Genomic DNA, 13745 nt, shown 5'->3' on the forward strand with positions numbered 1-13745 from the left:
GAGTGACTGGGCAGTTGAAAGGTAGGAGGCATTTAAGGAGGGTCTTGGGGGGTGGTGGTGGGAATGAGTTAATGTCCCCTGTGTTCAGTTTAGAGTGATGACAAGCATCCATGTTGACAGACAAACAAACAAACAAAAACCTCAAATGTTCAAAGCCAAGAACAAGAATGACACACAAAGCAAGTAAACATGATCAGCAGCATGTAGAAAGGTGTGATATGGCTTTACCCTCAGGCTACTCACATGTGCTGTGGAGCATTGCTGTAGGACCCATGTTCGAGCTTCTGCCACTTGCCCAGGTGAGCAGCTGATTTATGTAGCAAATCACAGTATTTGGATGGCAGAAGTTGTGTGGTGAGCATGACAAAAGCATTGATCCACACCATAATGAGGTGTTCACATGACCAGCGCATGTCATAGTACTGGGTACTCTGGAAGAGATCAGAAGAGGGAGAAATGATCCATGCACTGGTAAGCAAGAAGGTAAGGATGGGTGCGTGTACATACGCCCTGCAGACAAATGCCACACTGAGTCACACATGCATTGGTTGTCCTGCTGTCCGTGCAGAAAGTTCAAGAGCAGAGTCCTCCAAAATCCTTCAACCTGACTTTCTGGCTGTATGAATTAGGGTTGGGAGGGAGAGGCAATTATATTTTAAGTGCTTTCTTTCTAGAAGAGGTGAGTGCTCTCTGTGAATGACCATCCGGCTGCAGATGTGCTTCTCAAAGGGTAAAGAAAGGGCACTAAAATGTCCCAAAAGATTTTGGGCCCAAGTGACATCCAGACCATTTTTCTTTTCTACTGAAGTAAATTGAAGTTTAGATAAAGGTTAGATTAAGTTCAAGGAAACTCCTGATTAACCATGTTAAGATCAACTACAATAGGCTGAAACCTCAGTCCTCTTAAACTACTACATACTGATTCTATTATAAACACAAGTTTTATTCTCCCCAGAAACTGAAAAAAAAAAAAAAAAAACTTTAAAAAAGAAAGAAAAAAAGAGGGGACCACCACGGGTGCATCACATATATGGAAATACCTATCCGCCAACCAGGAGCGGTATTAGTGCACTCCAGATGCAGCCGAACTCCACCAATCCAGGCTGCCAAAGGGGAGACAGAGAAAAGGGGGATTAAATAAGAAATACCCAGTTTATGTCATTCACACACAAATCCAGGAGGCATACAAAAGTAACCACTTACCTTCACAAAACACAGGGGTAGAAATGCGACATAGTAGGCACTGAAGAGGGAGTTGAAGAGAACTTCCTTGATTCTGTGGTTGAAATCGGCTTTCAGACACTCTACTTCATTGCGAATGAGGTCTGGAGATAGGGGGCAGCTGTGGGTGGGGATGGGCGTGGCATTATTAAACTGTTCTTTTAGGGACTCCAGCAGTAAGGAGAGAAAGTCTTTGGATTTGGCCAAGCCACCCACAGTTGAGGCACTCTCTTCTACCGCCTGGTGCTGAACCATGTAGTTATAGTCTGTGAGAAGAAGATGAGCTCTACTATCTTGGTGGAAACAGCAGAGAGGAACATAAACACCAAACCTGTAGAAAAAGGTAAATATGAAAAAAGGACCACAGATGCCCCTAAGATCAAATCTGATAACTATGTTAGTAAAATAGTCATGATTCACCAGTGTGAATGTAACAGGGACTTTGCTGTGGTAAATTCATTACTGGGGAAGTCCTTTAATTTCTTCCCATAAAGGCAATATACATTCATTGTAGAATAACAGAAGACTACAGAAAATCACGACAAAATAGAAAACACCTAAAAAATAATCGGTTTTATAATTTTTAAAACTGGGTGCACAGACTTCATGCTTGCTTTTTTTATATGTTAAGCCTCATACAGCAAAAACTTTTGTATATATATATTTTTAAGTTTATTTATTTATTAGCATGTGAGCAGGGGAGGGGCAGAGAGAGAAAGGGTAAGAGAAAGAATCCCAAGCAGGCTCCACGCCAGTGCAGGGCTTGAACACATGAACCATGAAAAGAAATTACCTGAGCCAAAATCAGATTTAGTGATTTAGTGACTTAGCCACCCAGATGCCCCTGTATCTTGTGAGTGTATATTTTGAGCATTTTTCCAAGTAATTAATATTTTTTCCACAACAATTTTTAAAGATACTATAGTGTTCTCATACAGATGTACCATAATTTACCGATTTCTTGTTGGAAACTTAGGCTGTTTCTTATTTTGCATTACCATAAATATCAATATATGGATAAGCACTAGTTTCCTACATGATCTTTGTTTACCTCTGGTAATTTTTTTTTCTTTTTTTAATGTTTATTTATTTTTGAGAGAGAGAGAGCGAGCACGAGAGCGGGAGAGGGGCAGAGAGAGAGGGAGACACAGAAACTGAAGCACACTCCAAGCTCTGAGCTATCAGCACAGAGCCTGATGTGGGGCTCGAACTCAAAAACCACGAGATCATGACCTGAGCTGAAGTCAGATGCTCAACCGACTGAGCCACCCAGGTGCCAAATTGCAGACTGTTCACTTAAAACTACCCCCACTTTTTTTAAATGTTTATTTATTTTTGAGAGAGAGAGAGAGAGACAGAGTGCGAGCAGGAGAGGAGCAGAGAGAGAGAGGCAGACAGAATTTCAAGCGGACTCCAGGCTCTGAGCTGTCAGCACAGAGCCCGATGTGGGGCTCGAACTCATGAACCATGAGATCATGACCTGAGCCAAAGTCAAACACTTAACTGACTGAGCCACCCAGGCACCCCTCAAACTTCCCCTTCTTAGTGAGGGGCTCCCTGCCTCCTGACTATATCACCCATCCTGATCCTATAGGCACTCCTAGGTCCCCTTGCCTGGTTATTTTTCTTCACAGATCTTTCTACTCCATCTATTTTACATGTGTATTAGGTTTTTTATTTGTTATTTTTTCGCTTAGTCTATCTCCCTCACTACAATGTAAGTTCCGTGAACCGGATATTTTGGTCTGCTTAATTCACTACTATATCCTTGATGTGTAGAAAAGTGACTGAAATATACTAGGAACTCAGTAAGTATCTAATGGATTAATGAAAAAAAATTCTATAAATACAATAAATAAATCTCTACAAGTAGAGTAACTTGATTAAAGGCCTGAATATTTTGAGACTTTTCATAACTTCTTATAGTTATTTCACCCTTGGCTCCTTAAAACTTTAAAAAATTCTTTCCCAAGTCTTTATTAAGTAACGTCCACATTGTGACTTATGCATTGTAAATAAAATGCTCTATTTGCTGGCATAAGTTCAGATATGGAAAATAGCAAATAAAAAGATATCCTATTTAGTTATGTATTTTATAAAAAATTAACAAATTCACCTGTTCATAGTTTTCTACAGTGGGAAAAAAAATGAGCTTGTTACTAAGTAAGAAGATGGTTAACAAGTCCGGGATCCACTGTGTATATGCCCTGTGGGAAGGAATAAATGCAGAAGTAACAGAACTCACACGTGCAAAACTGTGAAGGCCAGAGAAGCCTGTAAGTTCAATACTGCCGAAACAAACTGCACATGTAAAGATGGGATAAGAGCCTAGGGTGCAAGGCAGACTGCAGTGATGGCCCCATTTCTTAACCCTTCTTTGTAGTCTCACCACATAGCCCTCTGTGTGTGAAGTGATCCTGCCCTATACCCACAATGGGCTCAACAATGTGATCTGTTCTGGCCCAAGGAATGTCAGTAGACATGCTGTGATCAGAAGCTTGAAATGGATCTGATCAATTTCATGTGTCCATGTCTAGCCTGCCAGAGCATGAAGAGACCCATGGAGCAAAACTGAGTTGTCCTAGTTGCTTAAACTGACAGCCAGTCAATCCAACAAATGTGACTAAACATAGCTAAGATCAGGTAAGCTTCCAGACTTCGGATGACCCCAACTCATGCATGATCAATATGTACTGTGGTATGCTACCATGGTTTTGCAGTTGTTTGTTACAGCATTATATGGCAATAGGTAACTGATCCAGGGTAGAATGAGAGAAACTCATAGAATGAGAGAAAGGTAACATCAAAAGCTTAGACTATGAAGGGCTCTCTGTAAGGTAAAGGGGGTAAAGGAAATGATTTATTAAAGAATTTTAAAGAAGGTTAGTAACATGATTCAACTTTCATTTTGAAAATCATTATAGCTACAGTGAAAAATGGAAAGGAGGAGGGCAAGAATGGATTACCAGAAGACCAAATGAAGGTTTAGAATATAATAGCAGAGGTTACAGGGAGCAGTGGACAGATTCTTTTTTTTTTTAATTTTTAATTTTTTAAAAATTTTATTATTATTTTTAAAATATAATTTATTGTCAAGTTGGCTAACATACAGTGTGCTCTTCGTTTTAGGGGTAGATTCCTGTGATTCATTGCTTACATACAACACCCAGTGCTCATCCCAACAAGTGCCCTCCTCAATGCCTATCATCCATTTTCCCCTCTCCCCCATCCCCCTGGATAGATTTAAAATAAATGTAAGAGCTACAACTGTTAGTCATTGGACTAACTTACCCTAAACTGAGAAACTAGCTGAGAATCATATTTAAAAAAAACAAAAAAAAAAGGCAGAAAAGAGTCCCTTTCTTTTTTAATCTATGAATAAACAAGAAAATAAAGATGTGATTATTGCCATTATCTAGTATTTTATATTTAGCATACTTAATTTTTAAATTGAAGTTAAATAAAAGATTATACAACTTTTAAAAATTGAAGAAAGTAAATATATTTAAATATAAACTGTTTAAATTACACACTTATTTCACTCTGTTGCAGGAGTGTGGAGAGCCTTCAAAAATTAATAAGCTTCTTTCTATTCCTAAAAAGTTTGCTAGCCATTTTGATATGGTAATCCTTTTAAACTTAGCCAAAATATTCCTTGATATATCCATAATTAGCCTTTCAAATCAAATAGGGTTAACCTTCTAATGGATTCAGAGGTACCTGGGTGACTCAGTTGGTTAAGCATCTGACTTCGGCTTAGGTCATGATCTCACAGTTTGTAGGTTCGAGCCCATCTGGCTCTGTGCTGACAGCTCAGAACCTGGAGCATGCTTCAGATTCTGTGTCTTCCTCTCTCTCTGCCCCTCCCCCACTTGTGCTCTCTCTCTCTCTCTCAAAAATAAACAAACATTAAAAAAAAAAAAACAATGGGGCACCTGAGTGGCTCAGTTGGTTGACCATCTGACTTCGGCTCAGGTCATGATCTCCTGGTTTTTGGGTCTGAGCCCCGTGTCAGGCTCTGTGCTGACAGCTCAGAGCCTACAGCCTACTTCAGATTCTGTGTCTCCTTCTCTCTCTCTGTCCCTCCCCTGCTCATGCTCTTTCTCAAAAATAAACTTAAAAAAAAAAAAATTAAAAAAAACAAAAAAACCTTCTAATGGATTCAACCAGCTGTTGTTGATAAATAGAATAACGAAATCATTTCAGTTGAAGCAGTTGAAATATTAATCAAGAAATAAAGAAACAACTGATGTAAAATATTATACCTTATAAGAAATATGAGTCATGCAAAATGTTTGTAACATAGAAAATTCATTTTACAGGCAAAAAGCTTAATACTAATAAACTGAGTTGATGACTGCCTTAATTAAACAGTATAATCAGGCCTACCATAGTATACCAATAGACTTCCTATCATCCCTGTTCATACAATCTTTGATTATATCTTGATTTTATGCTACGTAACTGTTAAATTCATGCTTACGCTTCAGTACCATAAATGGTTATATAAAACAATGATTCTCAAACTTGAGCAAGCGTCAGAATCATCTGGAGGGCTTGTTAAAAGACAAATTGCTGGGTCCTACTTTCCGAAGTTTCTGTTTCAGAAGATTTGGGGCAGATTCTGAGAATTTCTATTTCTAAAAACTTTCCAGCTGATGCTAATGCTGCTGGTTCTGGAAACCACACTTTGAGAACTACTGATTACAGAGTAATGGTGCAGACAAGAGCTCTGAAATCAAAAAGGCCAGAGTCTTTCTCACTAACTGTCTGACCACGGATAAGTTTATTTTAGACTCTTAATCTGTCTTTACCTGTGGCAAACCCTGCTGTCTGCCAACAGCCACTGTGCTCCTGTTCTTCCATTGCAATAGAATTTTTAGATCAGATACAGCTGCAAATTTCCAAAGTCCTTTACAATCTATCCTGCTAGGGAGTGTGGAGTAAAAAAGATAGCAGGAGCTTAGGTCCCAACACCATGGAGCTAGCTGCCACAGCTATCCAATATGATTTACACACATACTGTACAGAAATAAACGTCTAACTTTTTAAAGCCCCGAATACTTTGCATCCGTTATGGCGGACTAAATACACTGCCTCCTGAGTTATGGTATGATTTCATGAGGTGATGTTTATAAACACCTAGCCTAGCACTTAGCACAGAACAGCTCAAAGAATGACAGCTATCCATTAACATCCAATGAAGAAAGTATTGGCCCAAGGCATAGAAGTTAAACTATGCAAAACAGTTTAAAAAGCCAACATGTACAGTAAGTTGCAACTATACATTGATCAGAATGGCTAAAATTTTAAAAACACCAGGGATGCCTGGGTGGCTTAGTTGGTCGGGTGTACAACTCTTGACTTTGACTCATGTCATGATCTCACGGTTACTGGGATCAAGCCATGCATCTAGCTCCATGCTAACAGCATGAAGCCTGCTTGGGATTCTCTCTCTTTCTCTCTGCCCCTCCCTTGCTCACGCACACGTGAATGCTCTCTCTCACTCAAAATAAATAAATAAACTTTAAAAACAGAAAACATCAAATGCTAACAAACGTGTGGTGCAACTAGAATTCTTATAGAATTGGTGGGGGGTAAAAGGATACGACGTCTTTGTGAAGAGGTCTGGTAGATTCTTATAAAACTAAACATACTCCTACCTTATGGCCTAGCAAGGCCTCTCTTAGATATTTCTCTCAAGAGAATGAAAACATTTCTTCACAAAAAGACTTGTGTAAGAATGTACCTAACAGTTTTATTCTTAGTAATATCCCCAAACTGGAAACAATCCAAATATTCAATAGTAGGAGAATAAACAAACTGTAGTATATTCATACAATGAAGTGTTACTGATATATGTAACCACATGGATAAATCTCAAAAACAATATGCTGAGAGAAGCTTTACACAAAAGTGTATATCCAGTATAATTCCATTTATATGAAATTCTAGAACAGGCAAACTAATCTATGGTGGAAAAAAAATTAAAACAGTGATTACCTCTGGGAAGTGGTTGGTGGTGTTTGGAAAGAGGCATGAAGGAACCTCTAGAATAATGGTCATGTACTATATTGGGACACAGATCTGACTTATAAGTGTATGCATTTATCAAAACTCAGCAAATGTACACAAGATTTGTGAATTTTATGTATTAATTTTACCTCAAAAGAAAAACTGTAAACAAATATCAAACTCTAGTGACTGATATGCATAGGCTGACATATTTTGGAAGAAGTGAACTGAGGTCTGCAACTTAACTTTGAAATGCGTCAAAAACAAGGTGGACTGATAGATGGACAGAGGAATGTTGGACAGTTATGTGTTATGCAATGATAGTAAAACATTAATGGGTGAAATTTAGATGCGGTTGCACAGGTGTTTGCTGAAAAATTCTTTCAATCTCACGTGTTTAAAATTTCCACAGGGCGCCTGGGTGGTTCAGTCAGTTAAGCGTCCGACTTTGGCTCAGGTCATGATCTCGCAGTTCGTGAGTTTGAGCCCCACATCTGGCTCTGTGGTGACAGCTCAGAGCCTGGAGCCTGCTTTGGATTCTGTGTCTCCCTCTCTCTCTGCCCCTCCCCAGCTCATGCTCTGTTTCTCTCTCAAAAATAAACAAACATTAAAAAAAATTTTTTTTAAGTTTCCATAATAAAATGCTGATCAAAAAAGGTAAGTCTATAGGGCATGAGTACAGCATATTTGTTACATGAACCCAAATATCAAAGTACTTTGACCAAAAGAGTAAGACTGGTTGAGCCAGTCCATTCAACTATCACTACCCATCATTTGTGTCAATACAGGCTGTACCAGGTCCCTTTATTTGGTGAAGAGAGCCAATTAAAATATTCTCCACTGGTAGAATAGCATACCTCTCAAGTTTCTTGGGACAGTCCTGGTTTAAGCCTATTGCTCCAATTGTGTCCTAGTGTAGAAAATAAATTATATGGTCACCCTATCCACTCATCTTTCCAATTTTCTAAACTTTTGGTTTATATTCGAAGAATTTCCTTTTCCTCACTTTTATACTACTGTTTGCTTGACCCAAATTATTTCTTTAAAAACTTACTAATACAATGGTAAAACTGGAGTACTCACGGGTAGCCAAGGAAAAGGAGATTGAGCACTGAATGGCTTCGGAAGAGATTGACGAGGGTCCAACAAAGTACCCATCCACATAAAGTAAGTAGCACCAAACGAGCTGATATCAGAACCATGTAGTGAATCATAGATGCCGCACCCGCCTTAGTGGCCTGGAAGTTTGGAACCACCAAAAGGAACATTTTATAAATGGCCTTATTCAAAAGCAATATGACTCAAGTAAGGAATTAGTAGATTTAGTGGAAATCTGTGACCAAAAAAAGGGGGTGGGGGTGGTGGGAGAAAAACTGTCTCATCCCACTTACCTTCCTCATTTTTAAAGATTCAGACCTCTCCAGGAAATTTCTTGGTTCTTTAAGTTCTTATGACATTGTCTAATTTGTTTACATTAGGGCTTCTCAAAGTATGAGAGCCACATTCATCAGAGTTACTTGGGCTACTTACTGAACTTGCAAATTCCTATTGCCTTTCCTTACAGATAGAGAACAAAGCTGTAAGTGAAGGAACCTGTATTTTAATAATCTACCAGGTGATTTTTATGTACATAAAGATATTGAACCATTAATTTATCTGACTTCAGATTAAACTGTAATGACCTCAACAGGAGTAACAACACTTCCATTTTTCTTGCAATCTTCCCCCCAATCTATTTGCTGAATTAATGTGTAATAAATTACTGAAGATTCAGAAAATAATCAGACCTTCTCTGACAAATCCCTATGTAAATAAAACTTTCTTTTTTTGACTTTTGCAAACATGGAAATAATGTACAATCACTTCCACTTCTTTATATCACAGCTATTCAAATATTTGTTCTTAATCTCACATTTTAAAAACTGATTAAATACAGTAAGAAAGCGTACTTATCTAAACATGAAGTTTTACAATGTTATTTTCTTTTACAATGAACTAGTAAGAAGAGAATGAGCAAAATGCAGGGGAAAATGGTAGATTCCTACAACCTCAAAACAGCAGTGTCAGAATACAGAAAGAAGAAAAAAATTATGTGGGGTCAATAGCAATGGGAGGGAATAAAGAGACTTTCAGGTCCTTCATATATCCGTTTCTTAGTTTACCCAACATACTACATAGCATATATAATATACATGCAATATATAATATTTATATAGTTACTTATAAATGCAAAGAAGCAGGTGAATTAATACCCTAAGCCTCAAACTATGGAGAAGGTTCAAACTGTTCTCAGTCACAGCAGGGCAAATAATTGTGTATTACTACCCTGATATATACCTCATGCCAATGTACCTCATGTGTCAAAGCTGCTGGAATTATGCCATTGCCTCCATTTTCAAAATTTAAAGGCTGTTTCTGACCAATGTCACCAGAGTAGCAGAGCTTGGATGTATTTATCATTTTTGCCTTATTCCAAAGTCCAAGCTCTTAACCACTATGTTATGTATGACAGATACTGTATCAGGCCCTAGGGACACAGTAATAACCAAGACAAATAAGACTTCTGTCTTTATGAGGCTGCCGAAATAAAAAAGACAATTGATATTTACACAAAATAATTATTTTTATAATTGTGGTATAAGTGCTACAGGAAAAGAGTAGGCTGTTAAGAAGAGCAAATAACAAGAGACCCCTAATCATTGGGAAAGCTTTCTGAGGAAGTGATATTTCAGCTGAGATCTAAAGAATAAGCAAAAACAAGCCAGGTAAAGAGTAGAAAAATATTCCTAATATTATGTTAATTGAGAAGTACAGTATATATACAAATAAAGATTAGGAAATATACGAAAATATGGTCTTCTCAATAATGAGGTTGTAAGTTACCATTTTTTCCTGCTTTATATTTTAGTGTTTTCCAATTTTTTTCAGTAAAATATGCTACTTTCCTATTTACAAAAATAATTTTTTAAAAAGGGAGTTGCCTCAGGTTGGTAGAAGAATAGCTGAATAACTTTTTGGTCTTGTGGAGCAAATAGAGAAGTAGAATTGGCCTGGAGGTGAATGAACAGTCTTATCTAGTTGGGAGGTATTCCTCCGAGAATAGTATTTAGCTTTCTGAATTAATTACCTCCAGCCTCTCCTTAAAAATGGTCTTTCTCAAGGTAGGGATACTTTCTGATTTAAGCAAAAAAAAAAAAGAAAAGAAAAAAGAATGTAAACATTTTAATGGAAGGAAGGAGAGATGATGGTTCTTATCTAATTTAGCTTTTTTTAAGGAAAAGAATCACTATACAGCTCTTATTTTTAATTTCTGAATAGGTAATATAGTCAGTGCTCAAAATACAAAATGTGTAATAGTGTTTGTAGTGAAATTTCCCTCCTAATGGTCTTGTTCCCAGACATAACTAGGCAGTCCATTATTAGTTCGTATGTCCTTCTACAGATAATTTATTCATATATAAGCAGGTGTATTTTGTTCCTTCCACCTGCCTTATTTTAAACACTGTTCTGTACTTTGTTTTTTTCACTTAATATCTTAGTAGTCAGTACATTTTCATCTTTTTAATGGCTGTGTGCTATTCCATTATGTACATATCCCACAACTATTTAAACATTCTTTAATTCTTTCTCATGGGCTTTAACTTACAGATTTAAGTCTTTGACCAGAAATCTTTTTAAATTTAAGTATTTTGATCTCTGTAAGAATTGCAGGTTTCTTTAGAAAACAGCTAAACACTTTCCAACTAAGATCATGCAAAAATTGTTAAGCTACTGTTAAGCCATTAGCAAAAGAAACAACAGAATAGGTCAAGTTATAGCCCTTGGAGTTCCAAGGTAGAAACCTCAGTCATGAAGGAATTTACACATTAGCTGGACATACTAATTTGGCATAAACAAGTACCATTTCTAAGTAATTGAAGAGATGAAACAAAATCCTGCCAGTTTTCACATATAAAAGCATAAAACTCCACTGAGTTCCTCTAAAGAAAGAACAGATTTTAATATATCCAAAGGCAAGCATCTATTTTCATGATCTAAATAACGAACCTGGGAGAAAAGGTTTTAGACAGGCTTTCCCGCTGTGAAAAAACAGGGAATCCTACTTTTGGTTCATTTCAAATGCCTTTCAGGTTATGACTTAACATCTGCACTTACTCTGTGCTCACAAGAAATAAGGTTCCTGAAAATTAGAGCTTATAGACACAAAGACAAAACATTCATGTTTTGGAAGGAAAAAAGTTGACTCTCAGTTATCTGTAATTATAGTAACTATTTACTTAAAACTATACATTAAATTATAAACTCCAAAATTAAAATTCTTAGTCACTTTAGCTAAGTTAAGATTTTTTGTTTTTGTTTTCATAATCATTTATAGGGCATAAGATAACAAAATCTTAAGAGAACACATTTTACCTCCTTCACTGGAGTTTACAAATATATTAAAGAATAATTACCAATGGCCATTTATATCAACAACATGTAATTTAAAAAAGACATTAACGTCCCAAGTCTTTCCTCTATTGCCCATTAAGATTCTAATCTTTAATATTAGTCTTATGCAAATTTGGATGTTGTCATTTTAAAATTCCAAGTTTTAATAAACTCAAACAAGTATCTCTTGCTAGCAACTCCACAAATGGTATATAACTTCAAGTAAATGTTACCTAAAACAAAGTTTTAGATGCAACTGTTCATTTATATATAACTCTTCGTATCAATAGTTATTTAAAATTCATCCTATTCTTACTATAACTACTAAAATAAGAAAGATTATATTGAAGAAGTTGGAAACTATAAATAAGCTCCTATCAAACTAATGAGATTTATAACTGTTCTCTTGAACACAGGACACTGAATTTTAAACATATTGTAGGAAAACCTTTTAAAAATAACTAGCACAACTCATGTGGAAGTAAAGAAATTAATTTGTAATTGTAGTCAATTATATTTGGACACGTCACATATTCAGCTTGAATCCATCTTAGTAACTAATCTAGCTCCAAGTGATAAAATATAGTGTTCTAGAGCTGTTACCTCTGAGATGAGGGCCCATACAAGCCTCCTTGCAAGCATCACTGTGATGAATGCTGCCAGGTGGTAATCAATGAGATGAAAATTCTGTTAAGAGAAACAAATCACTGCATCAGAAAGAAATATGTGTATCTGGCTGCAAATATTACACCAAAATGTTTGCCCCCTCAAAAGATCTTCCTTACATCACCTTACATATACAGACCACAAGAATTTAAAAGCTCTTGAAAAGACTACCTACCTTCTATTTCTCCTTTCATGAAAAACTGCTTTAACTTTACAAACACTATTTTAAACTATCTGGAATGTATTCCTCTCCTTTCTTTGAAAGTTTACTGTGTTGAAAGGAAAAGACTATAGCTTTGAGTTAAAAAGTGATAACCTGCAGAATTAGAGCAAGAATAATTTATTTAAAATGCCATATTTATAAGTGTCAAATGTAATGGATGAGATGGAACTCTTAGCGTTCAGGAGTTAATATTTTTGGTCTCTCTATGCAAGCTTATGTTAATCTAATTGGGCATCTACTAACCTAAACTCCCTCCTGGCTGATATATCAATTATATTCACTTTGGTCTTTCTCTTTAACTTGATTTAACAACGTGTCCTCTATTTGATCTCTTCTTCCTAAGAAATGACAGCATTATCTAGATGTTGCATATGGTTCCTTCTAATTCTAAGCCTATATAAATAATAAGCAAAATGAAAAATCATTAGCAACAAACAAAACTGGGATGTATTTTCATCTTGATGGTCAAAAGGTCAATAGCTTTCCACAGTCCTTCTTCAAAAGCTGAATTTCTTAATTCAGTCAGTAAATATGTTCTGGGCACCCACAACGTGCTCCAAGTACTCTTCTTGATACTGACGATACACTGCTGAAGAATGACAGACAAGGTTCCTGCTCTCCTGGATCTTACTTTTTATTGTGCTGTGAGAGGCAAAGATAGCAGAGATTACTAGTTGTCTCTTCTGCCATCATAGTCAAATTTAAGTGGGCACTGACTCCTAGCTAACTACAGGTTTATTTCCATGCCTCCCTTGCAAAAACTACTTATAGCTAAGGGATGTGAACGAAATGATATATATAACTTCCAAGCCATGCCCTTAAAGGAAAGAGCTGTCTTTCTCCTTTCCTCCTCCCTGCTGGCCGTATGTGCTGACAGGAGTCAGAGTAGCTATCTTGGACTATGATTTGGAAGAAGCATGTTGGAGCTGGCAGAGCAATAGAAACAAAGAGGTGCCACACTGGCATATCACCTACTTAATTTTTTTTTTTAATTTATTTTGAGAAAGAGAGCATGAGAGATCATAAGCAGGGGAGGGGCAGAGAGAGAGAGAGAGAGAGAGAGAGAGAGAGAGAGAATCCCAAGTAGGCTCTGCTCTGTCAGTGCAGAGCCCAATGTGGGGCTTGATCCCACAAACTGTGAGATTGTAACCTGAGCCAAAACCAAGAGCTGACGCTCTACTGACTGAAC

The 13745-nt window shown here is 36.9% G+C and overlaps 1 protein-coding gene across 1 annotated transcript in view; it reads right to left on the bottom strand.

Annotated features, from left to right (window-relative positions):
• TMEM39A (transmembrane protein 39A) overlaps nt 1–13745 on the bottom strand; it is a 30628-nt gene that overhangs the window by 5200 nt on the left and 11683 nt on the right. The window contains exons 4-7 of the mRNA XM_060639915.3: nt 12271–12354; nt 8320–8474; nt 1204–1552; nt 244–431 (exon numbers count right to left, since the gene is read on the bottom strand). Of these exons, the coding sequence (XP_060495898.1) occupies nt 244–431; nt 1204–1552; nt 8320–8474; nt 12271–12354 (776 nt within the window). The remainder of the gene's footprint in view (nt 1–243; nt 432–1203; nt 1553–8319; nt 8475–12270; nt 12355–13745) is intronic.

The sequence above is a fragment of the Panthera onca genome, chromosome C2 (genome assembly GCF_046562875.1).
Source record: "Panthera onca isolate mPanOnc1 chromosome C2, mPanOnc1 haplotype 2, whole genome shotgun sequence".
In the NCBI taxonomy this organism is placed as follows: Eukaryota; Metazoa; Chordata; class Mammalia; order Carnivora; family Felidae; genus Panthera; species Panthera onca.